The sequence below is a fragment of the Sinocyclocheilus anshuiensis genome, unplaced genomic scaffold (assembly GCF_001515605.1).
Source record: "Sinocyclocheilus anshuiensis isolate Anshui unplaced genomic scaffold, SAMN03320099.WGS_v1.1 scaffold1330, whole genome shotgun sequence".
NCBI lineage: Eukaryota > Metazoa > Chordata > Actinopteri > Cypriniformes > Cyprinidae > Sinocyclocheilus > Sinocyclocheilus anshuiensis.
The window spans coordinates 85991-106628 of NW_015558603.1; the positions used below are offsets into that span (position 1 = coordinate 85991).

The 20638-nt window shown below is 38.3% G+C and overlaps 1 protein-coding gene across 1 annotated transcript in view; it reads left to right on the top strand.

Annotated features, from left to right (window-relative positions):
• The first annotated feature begins 3160 nt into the window (after positions 1–3160).
• Positions 3161–20638, top strand: part of LOC107680173 (collagen alpha-3(IX) chain-like) — a 30254-nt gene continuing 12776 nt past the window's right edge. Inside the window, exons 1-27 of the mRNA XM_016475960.1 lie at positions 3161–3324; positions 3979–4050; positions 4602–4637; positions 4974–5045; positions 5170–5223; positions 9402–9437; positions 9655–9678; positions 9859–9912; positions 10291–10344; positions 10429–10470; positions 14258–14314; positions 14466–14519; positions 14611–14664; positions 15247–15300; positions 15378–15431; positions 15545–15598; positions 15711–15764; positions 15870–15923; positions 16000–16053; positions 16875–16919; positions 17921–17974; positions 18128–18181; positions 18438–18491; positions 18709–18780; positions 19190–19225; positions 19315–19359; positions 19448–19480. Of these exons, the coding sequence (XP_016331446.1) occupies positions 3259–3324; positions 3979–4050; positions 4602–4637; positions 4974–5045; positions 5170–5223; positions 9402–9437; positions 9655–9678; positions 9859–9912; positions 10291–10344; positions 10429–10470; positions 14258–14314; positions 14466–14519; positions 14611–14664; positions 15247–15300; positions 15378–15431; positions 15545–15598; positions 15711–15764; positions 15870–15923; positions 16000–16053; positions 16875–16919; positions 17921–17974; positions 18128–18181; positions 18438–18491; positions 18709–18780; positions 19190–19225; positions 19315–19359; positions 19448–19480 (1392 nt within the window). The 5' untranslated portion in view covers positions 3161–3258. The remainder of the gene's footprint in view (positions 3325–3978; positions 4051–4601; positions 4638–4973; positions 5046–5169; positions 5224–9401; positions 9438–9654; positions 9679–9858; positions 9913–10290; positions 10345–10428; positions 10471–14257; positions 14315–14465; positions 14520–14610; positions 14665–15246; positions 15301–15377; positions 15432–15544; positions 15599–15710; positions 15765–15869; positions 15924–15999; positions 16054–16874; positions 16920–17920; positions 17975–18127; positions 18182–18437; positions 18492–18708; positions 18781–19189; positions 19226–19314; positions 19360–19447; positions 19481–20638) is intronic.

Here is a 20638-nt window from a genome sequence, read left to right on the forward strand (position 1 = left end):
GGATGTCCTTGTGTTGAAAGATGGTGCCATCCAACCACTAGGTTGTTGTCCAAACATAAGTCAACAAGTCTGCCGCCATTGTCATTTATTTCCTCACAACCTCGGCTTCTCATAGCTCTGTCAGAGTTGGTGTTGACAGGTCTACTGCACATTTGCTGAGGGGGGGGGGTATAATACAAGATCAGTGTTGGCGTCTCCTGTATTCTGGCCCCTAACACTAACTCCCGCAAAAAACGTTCTTCAAGTCAATGACCAAAAGCCCATTAACTAGCTTGTGCGTGGAAGGATACAAACTCATCAGTGGTGAAAAAAGTGACAAAGGTTCAAACCCACTCCCCTAATTTCAATACCATAGGGGAAAGAAAGAAAGAAAGAAAGAAAGAAAGAAAGAAAGGTGTGTTGTACAACATCCCCTTTAACTCCTGATGGCTGACAGCAGTACTTGTTTTCAAACACATGTAATATTGCTTACTTTTTAGTTTTGGAGGGATTTACAATATATTTTTTATTATTCATTTGCCTCAAAGTTATTCATTTTATCCAAAGCGACTTACAAATGAGGACAATAGAAGCAATCAAAACTAACAAAAGAGCAATGATATGCAAGTGCTATAACAAGTCTCAGTTAGCTTAACGCAGTACACATAGTAAGATTATTTTTAAATTATATAATAAAAAGAAAACAGATAGAATAGAAAAAGAATAGAGCAAGCTAGTGTTAGAGGCCTTTTTTGCTTTTGTTAATTGAATAAAAAGAAAAAGAAAACAGATAGAATACAAAAAGATTAGAGAAGCTGTTAGTTTTTTTTGAAGAAAACAAGCAGTTAGTAAATGAAGACGCCATTTGAAGCTAAATGCAGATGTTTAAACGAACAGACTATGGATGAAACCTGCTATGATTACCCTACTTTTAAAGCAGAAATTTTATTTAAACAATAGGTCTATATAACATTCATATAGGGGACATATTGTATTAGCCCTACAGTTGAAATACATGTATGAAATACTACTTAAACCTATAACATTTTACATAACTTTTACATATTATATCTCACAATTCTGACGTTTTTTCTTGCAAATGCAAAGTTTATATCTCCTAGTTCGGACTTTATAACTTTATTCAAGTCAACAATTGCGAGTTTGTCAATTCTGAGGGGAAAAAAGCCAGAACGTGGGATTATAAACTAAAAAGAAAGAATGACGAGTTGATTTTTTTTACCAGAATTGTGAGATATAATCTCGGAATTGCAAGAAAAAAGTCAGAATTTTGAAATATAAACTCAAAATTACATTTTTTATTCTTTTATTCCATGGCTTGAATAGACTGCTATGTTAAAACTGTCATTTTCTGCCACCAGATAGGCTCCGCCCACAAAAAACGTCATCACTGTCTGCAAACACTGAAATACCCTATATCAGAGCCATAGAAAGAGAGAGTTGCGTCAACGGAAGTCCAAAACGCTCGATCGTCACGTGATTCACGTAGACCTCAAATAGTTCCAGGAAGTTCATAGCGGGCAATTGAAATACTTTGAGTTGGAGAGACAGAACTGTGAGTTTTGGTAATTAGTACACAATAAAATAATTTATTTACATTATTTATAAAATAATGTATACATAGTATATATATATATATATGTAGTTATATCAGTGTTGTTTTTAAAAGATAAAATCCGCTAATATTTGAGGATTAATGTGGTCAGCTATCCTTACCTGCCTTGTTAACATATTTTAGGCTGAAGTTACCATGGTAAAAGTCCGTGTTTGCTATATAAACGACATTGTGGTCTTCTACCAAGGTAACTTCAGTCTCTCTATATAAATATAATTATATATGCATGTATGTATGTGTGTTCTTACAACTTGCATGTTAGTGCTCCAGTCACTCACAGAAAGGAGTGTGAATGTATGGTTTCCCTACTGATCTGGAGAAGAGAAAAAAAATGATGCATCAAGTTTTGTTCAATTCACATTTATTTGTATTGCACTTTTTAATATACACATTGTTTCAAAGCAGCTTTACAGAAAATGAATGTTTCTACATTACAAATAAGAGTTCTGTTAACAGGTGTAACTGTGCCAAAGTAATGTTCATATGGCAGAAATGTTCTAAAATTAGGCTATACAAATCATGCAGTTAAGTAACGTCATGTATTCAGAAACAATTAAATATATACAGAAACAATGAACAAATTAAAGCAATGGTTACATGATGTTATCATGTTGATTACAATGCAAGGAAAATGTAGCAGTTTTGTATGTTTATTCAGTCGGTAAAATGATCCGAACTTCCCATCACTACTTCAGAGGATTAATTGCAACATTTAAATAAAAACAGAGAATAGGAGCTCTTATCCGCCGCCTAGCCCCTTTCTACGTAAAAATCAGTCAAATCATGTAATGTGAATGTCGTACAGTCTTGCTCAAGATATAACCCCCCGACACAGTTTTGAGTAGGGCCCCCAGAAGTCTAGGGTCGGCACAGTGTAAACTGATGTACATACAGAATCATACCTGAAACAGAAAACTAATAAATACAGTAATATTAGGTCTCAAAGTTAAAGATGAAAGATGCAACATAACGCCAGCAGGGGTCACTCATACTTAATTAAATAAATAAACCGTTAATTCTGCCGAAATACATAATAAATGAAACAGTTTTGATGCTAGATTATTGATTATGTTGCTACGGTTGGTTGCTAAGGGTGTTGCTCCGCAGAACGTTGGGTGAAGCGGTCATAGCTGTGCTGTATCGTGAATAAAACACAGCTGCTGACCAATCAGAATCGAGGAATGGAACTTACCGTTTTATAAATACCAATGAATCGAAAGATATTTGTATTTTGTAGGGTGAAAACAACTGGTGCAATGTAAGTTAAAATCTCAACATTTTATTTTCTCTTTAATTTTCAAGAGGCAGATCAATTGCATACGTCCAGTCTTCCATGAAAAATAAGAATCAGTATATATGCTGTAAAAAACGTCTCATGAGAACTTATAATCACCAGCATTACTTTCTAGTACATGTTTTGCTCATATCGACTATCAGCTTGTGCGTTTTACTTGCCAGTACTGACAGAACATGACAAGAGCCTGTATTTGATTGAAACAGTGTGTGTGTGTGTGTGTGTGTGTGTGTGAGAGTGAGTGTGTGTATCTCTCGACTGGTCTGGGAGTGATAGTGACCGCCCCCTCCGCCGGACTCCTGCTCTTTTTCTGCATTCATACTGAGAGCGTCCAGCACCGGGCACAGGAGCCATGGCCGTGTTCTCTGCGCTTCATTTACTCTTCCTCTTCCAGCTGCTAACTTCGGCTCTTGCTCAGGTAAGACAGTTCATCGATAATAACCTGCTTGTGTCTGGGCTGAGAACTGCAACCTGATGCGCGGCTGGAAACCATATCAGATCACATCACTTTGTTAAATCCACGGCAGTAGATGAATTGTATTCGTGTTATTTTTGTTTATAAGCGCTTTGTGGACTGACTGTAATGTGTATATTGTAAAAGTAAAATCGTGCAGCTGTTTCTAGCTGACCCTTAAAATGACTTTTGCTGGTGTCACTTCAAGTGCACGTCAGATTATTATTATTATTATTATTATTATTATATATTTTTTAGATTAATAAATCTGTTTATATTGATGTTACAATAAATAAAAATATATCAGGTTACCTTACAGAACATTTGTTTTTCACAGTGTAATGTGATCTGTCGCACAATGGCATCTTTGTGAGATCTTTGCAGTGTTTGCCATTTCTTGTGTTCTTCACGTTGGTCTTTTTCTGTCTGAATATATAGCATTTCAATGCAAATCACATTGTGACTAGTTAATTTTCATTTATGAACAGAGTCGATTCTAGCTTCACTCATAAACCTGACATTTGAGCTGACAACTGACACCTGAGGGATTTCTGTTATTTACATTGATTTCTTTTTTGATTGTTCTCATTGGTGATTTCGTGTTGTTTGTGTCTATAGCAAAGGCCGGGTCCTCGGGGTGCACCTGGAGTGCCAGGGCCGCCGGGACCCCCAGGGAAAGACGGCATCGACGTGAGTTCCAGCTTCATGTGTTAATCTATTATAAATGCACATATGTTTTTATATTCTGTTTCATTTATCTACGTGTGTTTGTTACACATTAGGTGAGAAACAAAAGACGGAGAAAAAGATATTTTCAAAATTCAGAAAAATTACTGAAAAGATTTTCATTCTGTGAATTTAAAAAAAATCTCTCATCAATAATCTAAAACGTTCATGCAAATGACCTTCATTATATTGCATGTGTGAACAGTAATGTTTTGTTTTGTTAATGTTTTGTTAATGGTAAAGGAAAAACTCTCAGGAATTTACGCAGGCAAACGTTGAAAGCAGTGAATGTTTCCTCAGTAAGCTCAAATCTGCTCAGCGCGAGCGGCGGAGGTGCAGCGACAGAGAGCCCATTCATTCAGCCTCAAATCAAACACAAGCGTCTAGAGTTTCCCAGCCCCCTCCAGCTCCAGCGTTATTCAGCTCAGAACAGCACAACCTTTTATAACGCACAGAAACACATGATCACTGTGGGCTGCTGTAAGTCTAACGTTAAGGGATTGTTATCTGTGCAGGGTAAACCTGGCCCTGCTGGACTTCCTGGAAAGCCTGTGAGTATCTGCATGTGCTCACGTCTAATACTTTAAAGCACTGGTTTTGCAAGTGTACTTTGCTTTTGCATTTAACGTGCATCACAATGCTAAAGATGTAGAAATGGCTGCTCACCTCATATCTCTGATGATGTTTCTGACAGTGCTTCTCCATCTAGATTTTGTGTAAATAATGCAGTAGAGCAGGGGAACACAGACCAGTCGAGTGTCATGTTTTAACCCCATCCCGCTGCTAGTGCTTTTTTTCTGGTTGCTCTGTTAGATGCAATAAATAGCATGTAAACACAGAATGGTATTGCATAAGGCACAATGTTTTGAATTCTCTTCTGATTGCAGGGCCCGAAAGCTAAAGCAGGTAAACCTGGTGCCCCAGGGAGCCTGGGACTGCCTGGCCTCCCCGGTGTGGATGTAAGTCACAGCTTTTTCAGTGCCACACACAAACTCTTGTCTTCTTTTTTCTCTATGAAGCAAGGACATCATGTAAGCACTACACATAGTTGTCTCCTGGTCCTGAAAATGTGCTGTTCTGCAGGGTTTGACCGGTCCGGACGGTCCAGCTGGCAAGGACGGGCCGCCAGGAGCAGCAGTAAGTGACTCTCAGTTTTGTTTGAGTGCTCGAGGCTCTATGCATGACATGCGTAACACTCTTGTAGTTTTGATTTTCAAGCTATATTCTGCGGTCCTAAAGCATCCCACGGTGTGCAGCTGCGAGCAGATTTAATGAGCATCAGCTGACTGTAGATGAACAGGGAGTTTTCTCTAATCCAGCCTGGAATGTGAAGTCGTTCGTTAGTTTCTTGTAATCAGCAGGAATCACTGTAATCCACTGTGTGGCTGATAGACTGAGCTGTGATGTCTTAGAACTGTGGAAACCGTGTGTTCGCATGAACTGTTTGACAGCAATAGAAAAATAATGTTTGTCTCATCAAATAATGAGTTCAGATGGAGATGTCAAAGTTGTATTTGTTGTAAGTAGTGTTGCACGGTGAAATGTTCTGTTTACCACTCCATTTTTGTATATAAGAAATCTAGTAGGAAATACAGTATATAATATGAACAAACCAAATGACAGATTTTAAGAGCAGTAAAATGTCCAGTGAACAGTATTAAAGGCCAGCTATCATGAGGACGTCTCCTGTCAGCTCTTAGCTTCTTCTGACTTTGAGGACAGTTTCTGTTATGGGGAACTGAAAAAAGTTACACAACCACACCATTCATTTAAAGTACATTTTTATATTGGTCTAATCAAACATCACGATTTTCATTGAAGCCTGTTTTGTTCAGCTTGAATATAAAGCAAATAACTCTTGACATGGAATGAAGGAAAGCGTTTTGTTTAAACCGTATTTTGACCAGAGTGTTGATGTGCAGAACACATCCCGGCTAGCTTTACTGACGGCAGAAATTGGACATTTCTCTGTTTTATTTGCTCTTTTGTTAGTTTGATTGCTTCTACTGTCATCATTTGTAAGTCGCTTTGGATAAAAGCATCTGCTAAATAATTAAATGTAAATTTATTCATGTATATTATTTATTTATAACAGAAAACATGATGCATATTTTAAAAAGAAGCTGTCTTAAACTAAATTAAACATTGACTAACAAAGGTTTTTTTAGTTTCATCTTAAATGGAAGCTGATCTCGGACACATAAACAGTGTGTCTAAGCAGACTTACAGTGCGTCTGTCTGAGAAGGTGCTACATTTGAGTTTGTGCTTAATTCACAACCGTTAAAGAAGCATGTTCTGTGTATTAGGAATGAAATTCGGACATACTACATCCGCCATGTTGTCATGGTCACATGACCTACTAGCGTCAGTTGTGTGGCTTCACTGCTATGGCCTCATGGGATAGTAAAGTGTCCATCAGTGTAGTGTGTACTTCAGAATCCAGGCAGAAGTAGGTCATCTGGGTACATTTCGCCATCCCAGCACATGCTGATTAGGTATGTTTTGAAGCATGGTGGTTTGAGCTGGTCCTGAGCAGGAGCTAGTAGCTCAAACCAGCTGAAATCAGCTACCATGCTTCAAAACTTACCTAATCAGCATGTGCTGGTTTTTTCTGTTTTTTGAACACTATGAATTTGGACATGCTAGTCTTTAAGCATACTATCAGGGTTAGGGAGTAATGGAGCATGTGTAACTTATGTATTTGAAACATAAAATATGAGTTGAAAATAAAACTCAGTTACATTTTAAATGGGTGGTAGTCAAATTACAGTTACATCCAAAAAGTATTTTAGATGACCAAAGTGACTTTGAATTTTAATGTCATTTATGTCATTTAAACATTAATGTAAACTGTATCGGGCAATTGGTGATTCTCTGAATCTGACGGTCTGCAAAAGCATCCTAAGATATGTTTTTTCATACCCCTATGAGGGATCATAAAAACTGCATTTTAGTACTGTCCTGAATAAGCGATTTCACACAACAGATGTTTAGATACTGTACTCCACAAGACAAAATAACTGAATTTATAGAAACTGTAGGACTGTTGTCATGTTTTGTGATGGTTGTTCATGAGTCTCTTGTTCGTCCTGAGCATCACTGTTCTTCAGAAAAAATCCTCCAGATCCTCACTTTCTCAGGTTTTCCAGCATCTTCTGCTGTCCAACAATGACTGTATGATTTTGAGATGCATCTTTTCACACTGAGGGCAGCTGAGGGACTCACACACAACTATTACAGAAGGTGGAAACATTTGCTGATGCTCAATAAGGAAACAGTGCTTTAAGAGCTTTTGAACAGGATGATGTGTGAACTTTTCTTATTTTGTTTCCCTTTTAAGAAATACTGTGAAAAACTGATTTTGTTAAAAAATAATATGCAGAGTAGAACCAATGTCCTACGTTTTGTAAATGTCATTTTTCCCCAGAGGACCCTTTGTGTTACCTTATTAGTATTAAAAAGCATTCAAAAGTGTTTAGATTAAATTTTAGTAATCTAAAAATACATTACAAATTACTTTTTAAAGTGTGTTTCTTGTAATCTGCACATTCTGTAGTGAAACATATTTTAAAAGTAACCTTCCCAGCCCTGTGTATATAGTAAGAAAATACTATATTTAGTAAAGAAGTCGATTTTGGATGCAGCGTCACAATTTAGTATAATAATTATGTGCGATTGTTCAATTTGTTATTAGGACTTATAATTAAGTGCTGTAACAAAAAATATGCATGAAACTGTCATGAAACCACAGAAAATCACATTGAGACACTTCATTTGGTCACTTCAGAATAACTTACTTAAGTCAATGATCCGACATTTACATTAACCAGTTATGTATGTGTAAAAAATCTTTTACTTTGTATGTTTTTGTCTTTAGGAAAATAATTATTTTGATTAAATTAAAATCAGAATTTAAGGCTTGAACCAACCAATGTGGCTGTGTAACAAATTGAAGTATTTTTAGTAACACTGTTGGTAGTGCTCGTGACCGCGCTGAAGAAATAATATGGCGTGCAAACGCAAAAATGAGTTGGGAAAACAAAATAATTGCAATGCTCGGTCAAACCGCTATAGAGTTGGTGTTAGATAGCACATGTACGTCTGCAAGATGTCTATTAAAGATCTCTTGATCTGGAAAGCATCTGCTGTGTACAGACGTCTTTCAGATGTCAGTTTTACATTCATTCTAAATCATAAACATCTTAAAGACATCTAATAGACGTCTATTTCACATCTGATAGGAAACGTCCTATAGACACTCTAAAAATACGTCTTGCAGATGTAAATGCAGACGTCTCTGAGATGTACGTGTGCTATCAGAGTTATAGAAAGAGAATGATGTGCGCCAAATCAGTCGCTGTAGAAATCAAATACTTTAATGCTTGTGAACGAAATAGCTCAACACGAGAGCCAATGCAAACGCAATGACGTGTGAAACAAAGACTATAGAAATACAAACACGGTTCACTCCTATACTTATGAATGGGAGAAACTGCAACACGCAACATCACAGAATAGTCCCGCCTTCTAAATGAAAGAGCCAATCGCTGATTGGTAGTCACTGCATCACTGTAGCAGCCGTTAGAAGCTCTGGTTCCCATAGAAACCTGAGGCTAGACCAGCCAATGCACAGTCATAAAAATAAGCTTTTTAAACGCTATTTGAGCATAAGAAACAACATTCATGGTGCAGTTAATTTCAGATTTTGTTGCTGATTTGAAATATGTACTTTAATCGCGAGTTCAGCGAGCAGTTTGTGAGATTTCAGGATTCCCCCATTCATTTAGATAGGACTTGGTCTTGTTTGAGCTGTCCAGAGGCGTTGTTGGCGGCCGAGTGAACGGACTTTCCTTGAAAGGGACTTGTGTGAAATAAAACGCCATCATGTTTTAAAGAGGAGTGGCTTGATTACGTGCTTGAAATAGTGGATGATGTGCACAGACCAGTAACAAAACTCAGTCACACACAAGTGTAGTAGTGTGCAGACTCGGGGGATGTTCAGAGAACTGTAAGAATTCACATGCATACGTTTTTTGAAAATATGTGGCTTACATTTCTCATTTTAAACGCTTCAGTTTGTTTTCTTTTCTATTCTATTCTATACTGTTCTATTCTATCATTTAAATTTTTTCTGTTTATTTCTATTGTATTATATTATATTATTATAAAACTAATGAATAATTGACCTCAGAAAGGAGTTCACAACACAGGCTCTGCATGCTTCAGCATGATACAGTTCTGTTGCTTTCTCAGCCTGCCAGCTCAGAGGTTTATTTTGAACATTATTATGTGTGTGTGTGTGTGTGTGTTGTAGGGTGACCCAGGACCTCCCGGCCCGGATGGACCCCCTGTAGGTGCCAAGCATCAGTAAACACAGTCGTATGACGTTTCAGCATGCTTGCTACAGCATAGCACAATAAGATGATCTCCGGTTCAAGCGTTTTTCTTATTCGTCAGACCACCGTCATTACCTACATTCACAAAACATTTGTACAGCAGGAGTGCAGTATCGTGATGTAATATCAGTCAGTGACTTGTCTTAAGCTGTCTTCTCTTGTCCTCCTCAGGGCAGAGGCAGACCAGGAGCGCTGGTGAGTAAAACCCGTCCAAAACCACAGCTAGAGGAAGAATGATCTGAGTAACGGTCATTAGTTCAAGCTTCATTAGCTCTGGCTCTTGGTGGGCTTATGGTGATTTGTGAGGACACTCAACAAAAGAAAGTGTGCAGCCAGTGTCAAGCATTTGCATTTCTGTGTGTTTTCTGATCTCAGGGTCTTGCTGGAGCTAATGGACTTCCAGGTGGAGCAGGACCTAAGGGTCCGCCGGTGAGTGACTGATCAGAGGCTTTTTACACACTCTGCCGGCAAAAACAGCGCAGACGTTTACGTTGCTGGTCATGTGCTCCTGATCCACTAGAGTGCACAAATGAAAAACAGCATTTTGGACGTGCAGAGAGCACAGAGACAAGCAGATGAAGCATGTCGGCGAGCTGCAAACTGGCGTTTGATTGTGAATTCTCTGAAATTTGAAGCAATCCACTGAGAATAAAAGCACACATAGATTCAAATCAGCAAGATCAGATGTGGTTGGATGTGTATTTGCAGGTTGAATGACAAGCGTTCTGTAAGATGTTATGAATAGCAGCTTTAGCTGTATACTAATGGAACAGCACAGCTGCAGATTGACTTGGGTTTGTGTCGCAGGGGCCTGAGGGTCTTCCAGGACTCCCTGGTACTTCAGGCCCAGACGGACCTCCTGTAAGTACCTGCACTCAGATGGCAAAAACACATTTCTTTTATTCAAATAGTTAAATTACATCTATACTACTTCCTCTTTTTTAGGGACTCCCAGGAACTCTTCCTGAAGGCAGTGGAGATCTGCTGGTACGTTAAGATGCTCTACCACTTTGACATAAAAACTATTGTAACGTACTGAAAAAATATACTTTGTACAAACTAATTTAATATTAATCTCAAAGACAAAAGACATTCATACAACATAAAAATATTATTTATTATCAAATCCATCACTGAAAAAATAATTGTGTTGGATTTACATTATTCAATCATCTACATCGATTCACTGAATTACGTTATTCTGAATTGACCAAATGTCTCAAAATGCTTTTACATGGTTCACGGACAGGTTTTAATTCATTCAGTTTGTCACATCACTGAATTATAAGATAGTACTGCTAGTCAACAAACGTTTCACACATAAATGCTAAGTCTGCTCCTTAAGTAAAGCAGCACACAGATTTTCTGTAGCCGTCCTCATCCTCATCTTCAGCGCAGAAACTGTTCAACTCCCCTCAGAACTGAACATTAAACACCACCAAGTCTTTTCAAATAATAATAATAATAATACTTCATTTCAGATTGTTAAGTCAGATGCGAAGCATTTTCAAGCACTGGTTTAATTCACATTCACACTACTAGGCTGCACGTTACATTATTAAGAGCAAAGAAATCAAGTTCAGAAGAGAAACACAATTTTGTTTTGTAGACCACAAATATGATCGATCAGTGTACCATACTTAATATATATGTTTTAGACATACATAACCGATTGTAGATCAATATATGTAGGTCAACTTTTTACAGTCTGATTTCACTTACAAGAGCTAAATAGGATGTAATGTTTAAGTTGAATTTTCAGTTGAGATAAACTAAGATTAAGATTTAAAAAATGATTAGTCAATGTTTAATTTAGTTTACATACTATAAATAAAGACAGCTTTGAACGATCTTGATGTTTACTGTGATACGTCAAGCATGAATACTATGTGCGCTCCTCATTTGGGAGTCACACTCATGGTCTTTGCGGTCAAAAGTGACCGGACACCTGAAATGTAACTTTTTTTTTCTTCAGTAAAATCAATCTAATATATTTTTGTTCAATAATATTTTATGGTAATAATTAATATTTATGCAATAATTATTATCAATTTTTCCCATTGAAAATAGTAAAAAAAATAATAATTCTCTAATTTTTTAAAATAATTTTTCAATCAATGCAGTATCTCTGATTCAAATAGAGACTAGGACTTTAAAATCCATTTTTTTAAGGCAGATTAGCACGTCCTGGTGAGAGCAAAGAAAGAAAAACATGTTATTCCATGCCTGTATATGAATCTATAGAGAGGCTTTTGAATTCCCTAGTTGTTTTTATACATAATTGTTTACTTTTATTAGGTTGTGGATTTAAATGTATATTACGAGTTGTGTGTTGATTTTGCACTCTAGATGTTTTAGAGTTTCACCCCTTCATTGCTGTGCAATTTTTTTCTGCATTGTGGGGGATTTGACACACAAAAATTTTCTGTATTTTAAATTTTTTTGCCATTTCCCATTCATCTCCTATGGTCGGTCATTTTTGACCGAAGACCATGAGTGTAACTATTTTTTTTACGAGCACTTAGCTTTTTCGAATCATGCCCTCAATTTTTTTGTGTGTTCACATACCAAGTGCCATAAAAGTCACCAAGTTTTGTACCGTTCTGATGAAGCTACAATTTTTTTAAATTTCAAAATGTAAAATTTGTTGGTCAAAAGTGACCGAAGACCACACAAGGGTTAAAATTCCACATGACCAAAAGTGCCCATAGTTATGTTTTGGTTATAGCTGATTAAAATGTAAAATTCTTCGGTCAAAAGTGACCGAAGACCACACAAGGGTTAAACCAAAGAATTTATGTTCATTTATTCTATGGGGAGAAACTAAACAAAACAGGTTAAAATGGAAATCATGCTTTTCGATCAGATACTTTAAATAAATGGTCCTTTTACTTTTTTCAGTGTATGTACAGCATAGACATCCATCTGTACATCTGTGCTACACTGTAAAATCTAATTAGTTGGGCTTACTTGAAAAAAGCATGCAAACCGATTGCCTTAAAACGAAGTAAAGTGAAATATATAGTATGTTGTACTGACAAATGCTTAGTTAGTATAGTTTACTTACACGAGAGTTCTAGTAACTAAAAAAGAACTGTAGGGGGTACTTGATCCTTTAATTCAGGTTTACTCATGACTTAGTATAGCTACTCACTGACTCCCAGAGTGCATTGCGCCATGAATAAATTATGCAGTTGCTTTGTTTTACAGTTGTTTTTATTTGCCGATTTTATTTGCTGTCTTGTGTTGCAGCATGAATAAATTATGCAGTTGCTTTGTTTTACAGTTGTTTTTATTTGCCGATTTTATTTGCTGTCTTGTGTCAGTAGTAGCACAACAAAAAGAGCAAATAAAATGGTTATTGTTACAATTAATAAAAATAAGAAAAATTTAAATGTTACCATTGTTGTGATTCACACGCTATGCTATGTGTGACTTCAGCATAGTACCACAAACATTAATGGATTATATTAACCCAATTAAAAGCTTCTCAAGGTGTCAATGAAAAACAACGAAATCGTAAAAAAATATTAATAAACTTGAAAGGTACACTAGCTGATGCTTTAATTAGAAGATAGATCATCACCTATAAGCAATCTACTTATTACTTTTCTTCCCTTGAAATGAAAAAACTCTGATTTCATCATGCATTGCTACATTAATAGAAAGATAATTATAATAATATAAACATAGTTCCAAGTGCCCAACCAAAGGGAACGCTAATCACTAAAGTGGTGAGTTTAAAAAAACACAATTTAGGAAAATCAACATCAATTTATGAAGTTTGCTTGTGATGTTCTCTCAAATATTTCAGTTGTATTGAAAATTCAACATTCATGATGACTGGGAAACGAGTGAATGCAACTAGTGAAAGATAACTGCAGACATGGAGGAAAAGGGTGAAAAGTCTATTAAGACTCTTTTTCTTTTCTTCTTCTTCTGTTGTTATGTTGCACATTAGCAACATATTAGTGCACTGCTGCCTCTCACTGCTTTATTAATGTCATTGGTTCCTTTGTGGCTACTTGAATATTTTAAGTGTCATTCAAAGCAGTAAACTGATTTATGTGCCTTGAAAGTAGCTGTAACTTAATAAAACCTAGTATAACAACTAAGTAAAGATAACTACTTATATCTAAGTAAGGTAAACTACTGGATTTTACAGTGTACTTTATAAAATGTTGCGCAGAAACCATCGTAAATTTGATCTTATGATCATCTCAAATATTCGTAGGTGTGATTCATAGACTGAACATATGCACAGAAAACACACGTTCAGTCTCTTTCAGATGTGAAATCTATGAATCGCAAATTATCTTGAACTTGCGAGCAAATGAATGGTTTCAGCTCTCTGCTTGTAAACGACTCCTAATTAATGTCATTAACATAAAAGATCACCAGTCATCGTCCAAATGCTGTAATTTATAACAGCGAGCTGCAAGAACAGCTTACATTTCCAGAAACCTGCAGTACTCCGACAAGAAAAAGTGTGTACGTCTGCTCAGACCCTGATGTGGCACTGAAGTTTTTACAAATATGAGCGCTGGTGTGGATTTAAGCGTACACACACTCTAAGATCAAATCTGAGCGTACACACACTTTATAAATGAGGCCCGTGATGTGTAGAGATGTCTGTTGTAAGTTGTAACACAGATCACAATTAACATAAAGCTGGAGCTCTCCTCTGAATTCACCGGAGTGGTGGGAGGACCAGTCTTCAGCGGGCTTGTTGTTCTTTGCATGCAGATTGATTGCATGATTGTGTTGTTTGCAGTGTCCGGCCATCTGTCCTCCAGGTCCTCCTGGACCGCCGGGAATGCCAGGATTCAAGGTACTTGATCTCAACAACACGACATAGAGCAGCTTTCCATCACTGTCTCTGCTGATGCCTGTTTATCTCTCTCAAGCTGCTCTCACACTATCTGTGTTGTATAAAGCGTTTCTATCACAAACTGTTGTTCTGCCTCTGTGTTTTGGTGTAGGGTCACACGGGTCATAAAGGGAGTAAGGGAGAGCTGGGGAAAGATGGAGAGAAGGTGAGATGGGCGTGCAACATGCGGAAACACTGCTCTGAATGAAGTGGAAGCTTGTTGGTAATGTGTTTGTGTGTCTGTCTCTTCCCATCAGGGGGATCAGGGGCTGCCAGGGCCGCCGGGAATCCCGGGGACAGTGGGCTTACAGGTGCGACTGACCTCAGCTCACCAATATCTCTCTAATTCCTGTTTAGTTAGGGATTCAAAGAAAAACAGTAGCAAAAGAAATAGGTTTTAATGTTAAGTAATGCATTTTTTGCAAATAACATTTTCATTTTATAAGATGCACACACTCTTATACTACTAATATGTCAACACCGGCTCTGTTTTATGAATTACGTTATATGGATTATGTACATGATATAGGCTGTTGTTGATTCAAAATGGCAAAAATATGTTGCATCATCAGATATTACTGCCTGTAACGATTCTGTCGTAAAACAGTTGTGAGAGACTGGACATTAATGTTTAGCTACTGTGTAGGTCCTCGGGTGATCCGCTAGTCAGCTCTGTTTACACCCGCTACTTTGGAAGAATCAACTTCTCGTTCATTTCTTTTATTAAATGATAAAGGACCCCAGTGTTCAGAAGAACAGAACAGAATAGAACTGGTCAAAATAAACAGTGACACATTCTATTCAAACATAAAGAGTATAACACATTGTGCGTCCAGATTTCAGTAGCTTGTCTCTTCTTCCATTGATGTTTTGTGTGTAATGGTGTGTTAAAGGGCTCTCGAGGGCTGAGAGGACTACAGGGGCCGGTGGGAGCAGTAGGAGACAGAGTAAGACCTCAGTAACATCACACATCTTACTGAAATATAGAACAAAAGAACAGCGGTGCTTCTGCTTCTCTGTGCAGGGATTGCCGGGCTTCAGAGGAAAACCTGGCATTGCTGGCATCATTGGAAAAACTGTGAGTGTTTCGTCACTCCTTTAAAGCTTTAAATGGTTTTTTCTTTAATGTGTGTGTTTCTGTTAATAAATAATAAAATCATAAACAGTTTGCTGCGTGTGTCTTCTGAATAGGGTGATGCTGGTGAGAAAGGACCGCAAGGTTTCAAAGGGCCCAAAGGAGAGATAGTAAGCACATTACTCGCTAGATATAGTTTCTTCTAGGCCCTTCATACTTATTTCAGAGTAAGCCTTTATTTCTGTAGCATCAGAGTGATTGTGATATTCATCCTCTGAATAGGGGAAGATAGGCCCCAAGGGACTCCCTGGAGGTGCAGGACCCAAAGGAGAGCCGGTGAGGAACTGTGTGATTTCTGACTCTTGTTAGGAGCGTTAGATTAGCCCATGATAATGCTGTGTGTTAGATTAGCTCATGATAATGCTGTGTGTGGAACTGCAGGGCATCCCGGGCAGAGACGGGAAGGATGGCACTCAAGGGCTGGACGGTGAAAAGGTAATCAGTGGCTCGTTTAGAGACGCGTCTGGGCCGTGTTTCTCGTGATTCTGATGCTGTGTGCTTGTGTTGACAGGGAGATGCTGGCAGACCTGGAGTACCTGGTGAGAAAGGACCTAACGGCCTGCCTGTACGTATTACCGTTAATTACACTGTTCAGATGATGAGCACACAGACTAAACATTAATATGGCAAAGAAAAAATGAAATATTGTGAGGCAAGGCAAGTTTATTTCTACAGCACATTTCATACACAATGGTAGTACTTTACATAAAAGGAATTAAAATAATTATAAAACAAGGAAATTAAAAACTTTTAAAAATGATCTAAAATTGATTTAAAATGAATTAAAACAGTTAAGAATAGAAAATGATTATACATAAAATACAGTGCAATCAGTTCAGACGTAGCACAGTGCTCATTCAGTAAATGCACAGCTAAACAGATGAGTTTTGAGTCTGCATTTAAATGTGACTAATGTTTTAGCACATCTGATCTCTTCTGGAAGCTGATTCCAACTGCGGGTGGCATAATAACTAAAAGCAGACTCCCCTTGTTTTGTGTGAACCCTTGGTATTTCTAACTGACTCGATCCTAATGATCTGAGTGGTCTGTTAGGTTTATATTCAGTGAGCATATCTGCTATGTATTTAGGTCCTAGGCCATTGAGTGATTTATAAACGAGTAAAAGTACTTTAAAATCAATCCTAAATATAACTGGAAGCCAGTGTAAGGACCTGAGGACTGGTGTGATATGCTCAGACTTTTATTAATGCATTGGCAGTGAAATGAAATTGTGAGATTGTGTGCTTGTCTTTTAATCTGCAAAGATTTCATTTAGGAGATCATGTGGTTTTTCTGTTTAATAATCAATTTTGAGTGCTTTATTGCTTTTGAGTAGCTTTGTTTGCTGGGTTTTGAATTTGTATCATTGTTCTGTGTGTAATTCAGGGTTTGCCAGGAAAAGCTGGTGCAAAAGGTGCCAAAGGAGGAGTTGTAAGTATATCACTCTGCAACTTCCATGAGCGCTAAGCCATGTTTAGCTGCATTACAAGTGAAATAGATTCAGATAAGAGAGACATTTCTGCAATATTTGATAAGAGAGACAATTGTCATCATAATTCCATAATAATTTTTATTTTTCAGAAAAAAAAATGTTTTTGTACTTTTTTTTAGATTAGGCATCCTCAGTGAGATTGTATAAAATCAGAATGTATTTTTACATTGTTTCTCTATGTAAACCTGCTCTAGATTAATGTATGCCCCTCTGTTCTAAACACACAGTGCTCGAGTTAAAAGAAGCAAGTTATTTATTTTTTCATTCCACTGCTCTTTTAAGTTAAAAATGTGTTTTTTATGTGAATTAAACTGGCCCGTTACACTGGAAAAAAAACTCTTTGAGGATAACCGGTAAAAAGCAACAATCATTCATAAGAGTAGCATATTTCATCTAACCGTGTGCATCCAGTGCAAAGCCTTGTTTGATGTTTACTGCAGCACTTGGCCAGTCTTCACTTTACTCAGAGCAGAGCTCTGAGAGACCTTCTCCATTCCTTATTAGCATGTCCTCGTTTCCGCTCCTTGCGTTCTAGCTCCTCGAAGGACACAAGGGTGGAAGAACTGACGAGAGACGTATTGGAAAAAGCAGTATTACTGATCACTGTGCAATCAGTTACATTGAAGTTTGGTTAATGAAAACATTTAAAATAAATGTTACAAAATAAGATGCACTTTGGAAGTTTGTGGTGTAACCCCAAAGTAAATCACATGTGCAGGGGAATGCGTGGTGCTTCAGTGTTTCCTAGTTGCTAAGCTTCCTCCGTCCTCGAGGATGGACCGTTTAGGAATGATAAGCACCTCTGCAGAGAGGCGTCTGTCAGCATCTGCTCTACTTTCAGCTAAGCATGACAGCTAATTGCTCATTGGTCCGGTGTTTGTGAATCAGACTGCAAGAGCGTATGCTGTGGTGTATAATGCAACAATCCTTCTCCATTCAGGGCGGTCCAGGAGAGATGGGAGAAGCCGGGCCGTCTGGAGAGCCAGGTATACCTGTATGTATCTGACTCGTGACCTGATACGAACCAATGCATGCAGTAAGATTTCAGATTCGCAGCCAGTGTTTCTGCCCTGTGACTACACGACATGCACAGGTCAGACTACTGCTACACGCTGTGATGCACTGATGTGTGTGACTGCTCCCGCAGGGGGAGATCGGCGTCCCGGGAGAGAGAGGAGAGGCTGGACCCAGAGGTGTGGCTGTGAGTACTACCAAACCAACACCAGGCACTGATTAAAACAGCCTGAGCTAGTCATATACAGTACCTTGTCACAAGTGAAAATCCCCATTCTCCTCTTTCTGAATGAATAGTTTGAATTCAGACTCGTAACATAAAACAGCACAGATGGTGACGTGCTCGTCTGTAAAGGAGGTCCATCAGCTGATCCTGCTCTTCATATTCATCAGACTTTCTCAAGCGGAAGGGATGTCATGAGCTGTTTGTGCTTGTTTAACAGGGCGGCATTGGACTACTTGGAAACCCTGGACCACAAGGTGTTAAAGGATTCCAGGTGAGCTGCATTATGGGATCACATCAAGTGCCACAACAGAAAAACTCTAATCGTCGAAACACACCTCATATTCCTCGTCTTCTGAAGGCATAGGATAGGGTTTGGCGACAGTAAATGTAATGTATTATCTGCGCATGGGAGCAGCAGAGAGACAAACCTCTGTCATCTGATCCGTGGTTTATGAATGTGATGAACGACAGGTTGTGTTTCTGTGCAGGGTGTTAAAGGGGCTTTAGGTGACCCAGGTCTGCCTGGTCCGACTGGAATCAGAGGCGGCTTCGGTGAGCGGGTGAGTGACGCGTATCAAAACATCTGTCTGTCTTTCAGTGTTAAACTGTTTGAAAATCTCTATTGTAAACATCAAAGCTCTTCGTGAACTTTCCTTTTCTAAAAACAAAGACAGACATACACAGATGCATACAGAGACAAACATATTCAGTTTGGTTTAATCACAGAGACAGTAAAGAGCAGAGCTCATATTTCAGTAGACATCTAGAGGTCCTGGAGACTTCACTGTCCAGCGCTCCTGCCACAGAACAAAGCCTATCTGTGTTCTCTGACCTCCTTCACTCAAACACACACACATAACACACATCTCTCTGTCTCTCTCTCTCTCTCTCTCCGTGTCTCTATCTCCGTGTCTCTCTCTCTCTCTCTATGTGTCTCTCTCTTTCTCTCTGTGTGTGTCTCTCTCTCAGGGTCCAGTTGGAGCTGGAGGGCCTAAAGGAGACATGGTAAGAGGCATATTTGCTGTATGAAGAGAGAAAGCATATGATGATCAATTATATATGCATGTTTTCATATGTTGCTGTTCTGTGTTTAGGGAGTTGCTGGAAGTGATGGTTTACCAGGGGAGAACGGGGAGCCGGTACGTAACGCTGTTCACTTGCCACATGCAGCTCAATGTCTGATAGTCCTCCGATTTCTGACATAGACTCTGTTTCCTCTTACTTCAGGGTCCTTATGGTCCCATCGGACAGAAAGGAGAGGTGAGATCTCATTTAATTTTATTACATTTTCCTGTTTTCTTACTATTTGCATATTTTGTTGAATGAAAAATTTATTCAGAACCAGTATATATATAGTGGCTATGCTTGGAAAGACTGCCTAAAACTGCATTATACAGTGGCAAACCTGTCAAACTGTACCATGCAACTTTATCATTACCTCATCATGTTTGACACTGAGCATTCTTGTAAAAATGTTTTAACACTGTGCAGTTAAAAAAAGGGAGGCTTTTCATTTTTTTTTTGTCATCTCCAGGTTGTTTTTCTCTAAACCCTTGTTTAGCCATGCAATATGTCACATTTACAAATTCACACACACACACAACGTTATTATACTTGTAATTAAAAGTGCCTGTAATCAGATCACAGTTGCGTTTTGATGTTTTTTTCATGCAAATGATGGAAATGAAGCAGATTTCTGCATGTGGGCAGGGACCCGACAGGTGAACCGCGAGAGTTTGATAAAACTGTCTTCAGCGGTGCTGCTGGGGAATCAGTGGGTAGGGCAGGTTTAAATTAGGTGTGAATTAAAACATTTTAATTATTAAAGGGTTAGTTCACCCAAAAATTTAAATTAGCCCATAAATTACTCACCCTCAAGTCATCCTAGGTGTATATGATTTTCTTCTTTCAGACGAATCCAGTCGGAGTTATATTAAAAATAGTCTTTGATCTTTCAAGCTGTTTAATGCCACTAAGCGGGTGTTGCATGTATCAGTCAAAAAGAAGTTAAATAAAAAGCGCCCATCCATAAAAAAAGTGTCTCACACGTAGGGTTGGGTACCGAAACCCGGTACCAATATGGCACCGGTACCTATGTAACCGGTATGTACTAGAACCGAATCAGAATGCAGATTTCGGTGCCTCATTTCGGTGCCATGCCTGAGCGATCGATTGAAATATTTGTCCTCTGGTTCTCCGAAACGGACATAAGAAGCATCATCACCGGCACCGCACGTGAAAAATAATTTCCTGACTGAGAAAATGCATGTGAACTCAAGACGGAAAGCTCTAATAATACAAATCCAACACATCTTTGTAGTAACGGGAGTGTCCATGTTGTTTTCACATTCCGACTTAAAAGCAAAACTCGGGAAATGAGAGCATCCGAGGAGCAGTAATTACACTTAGGTCGCAGGT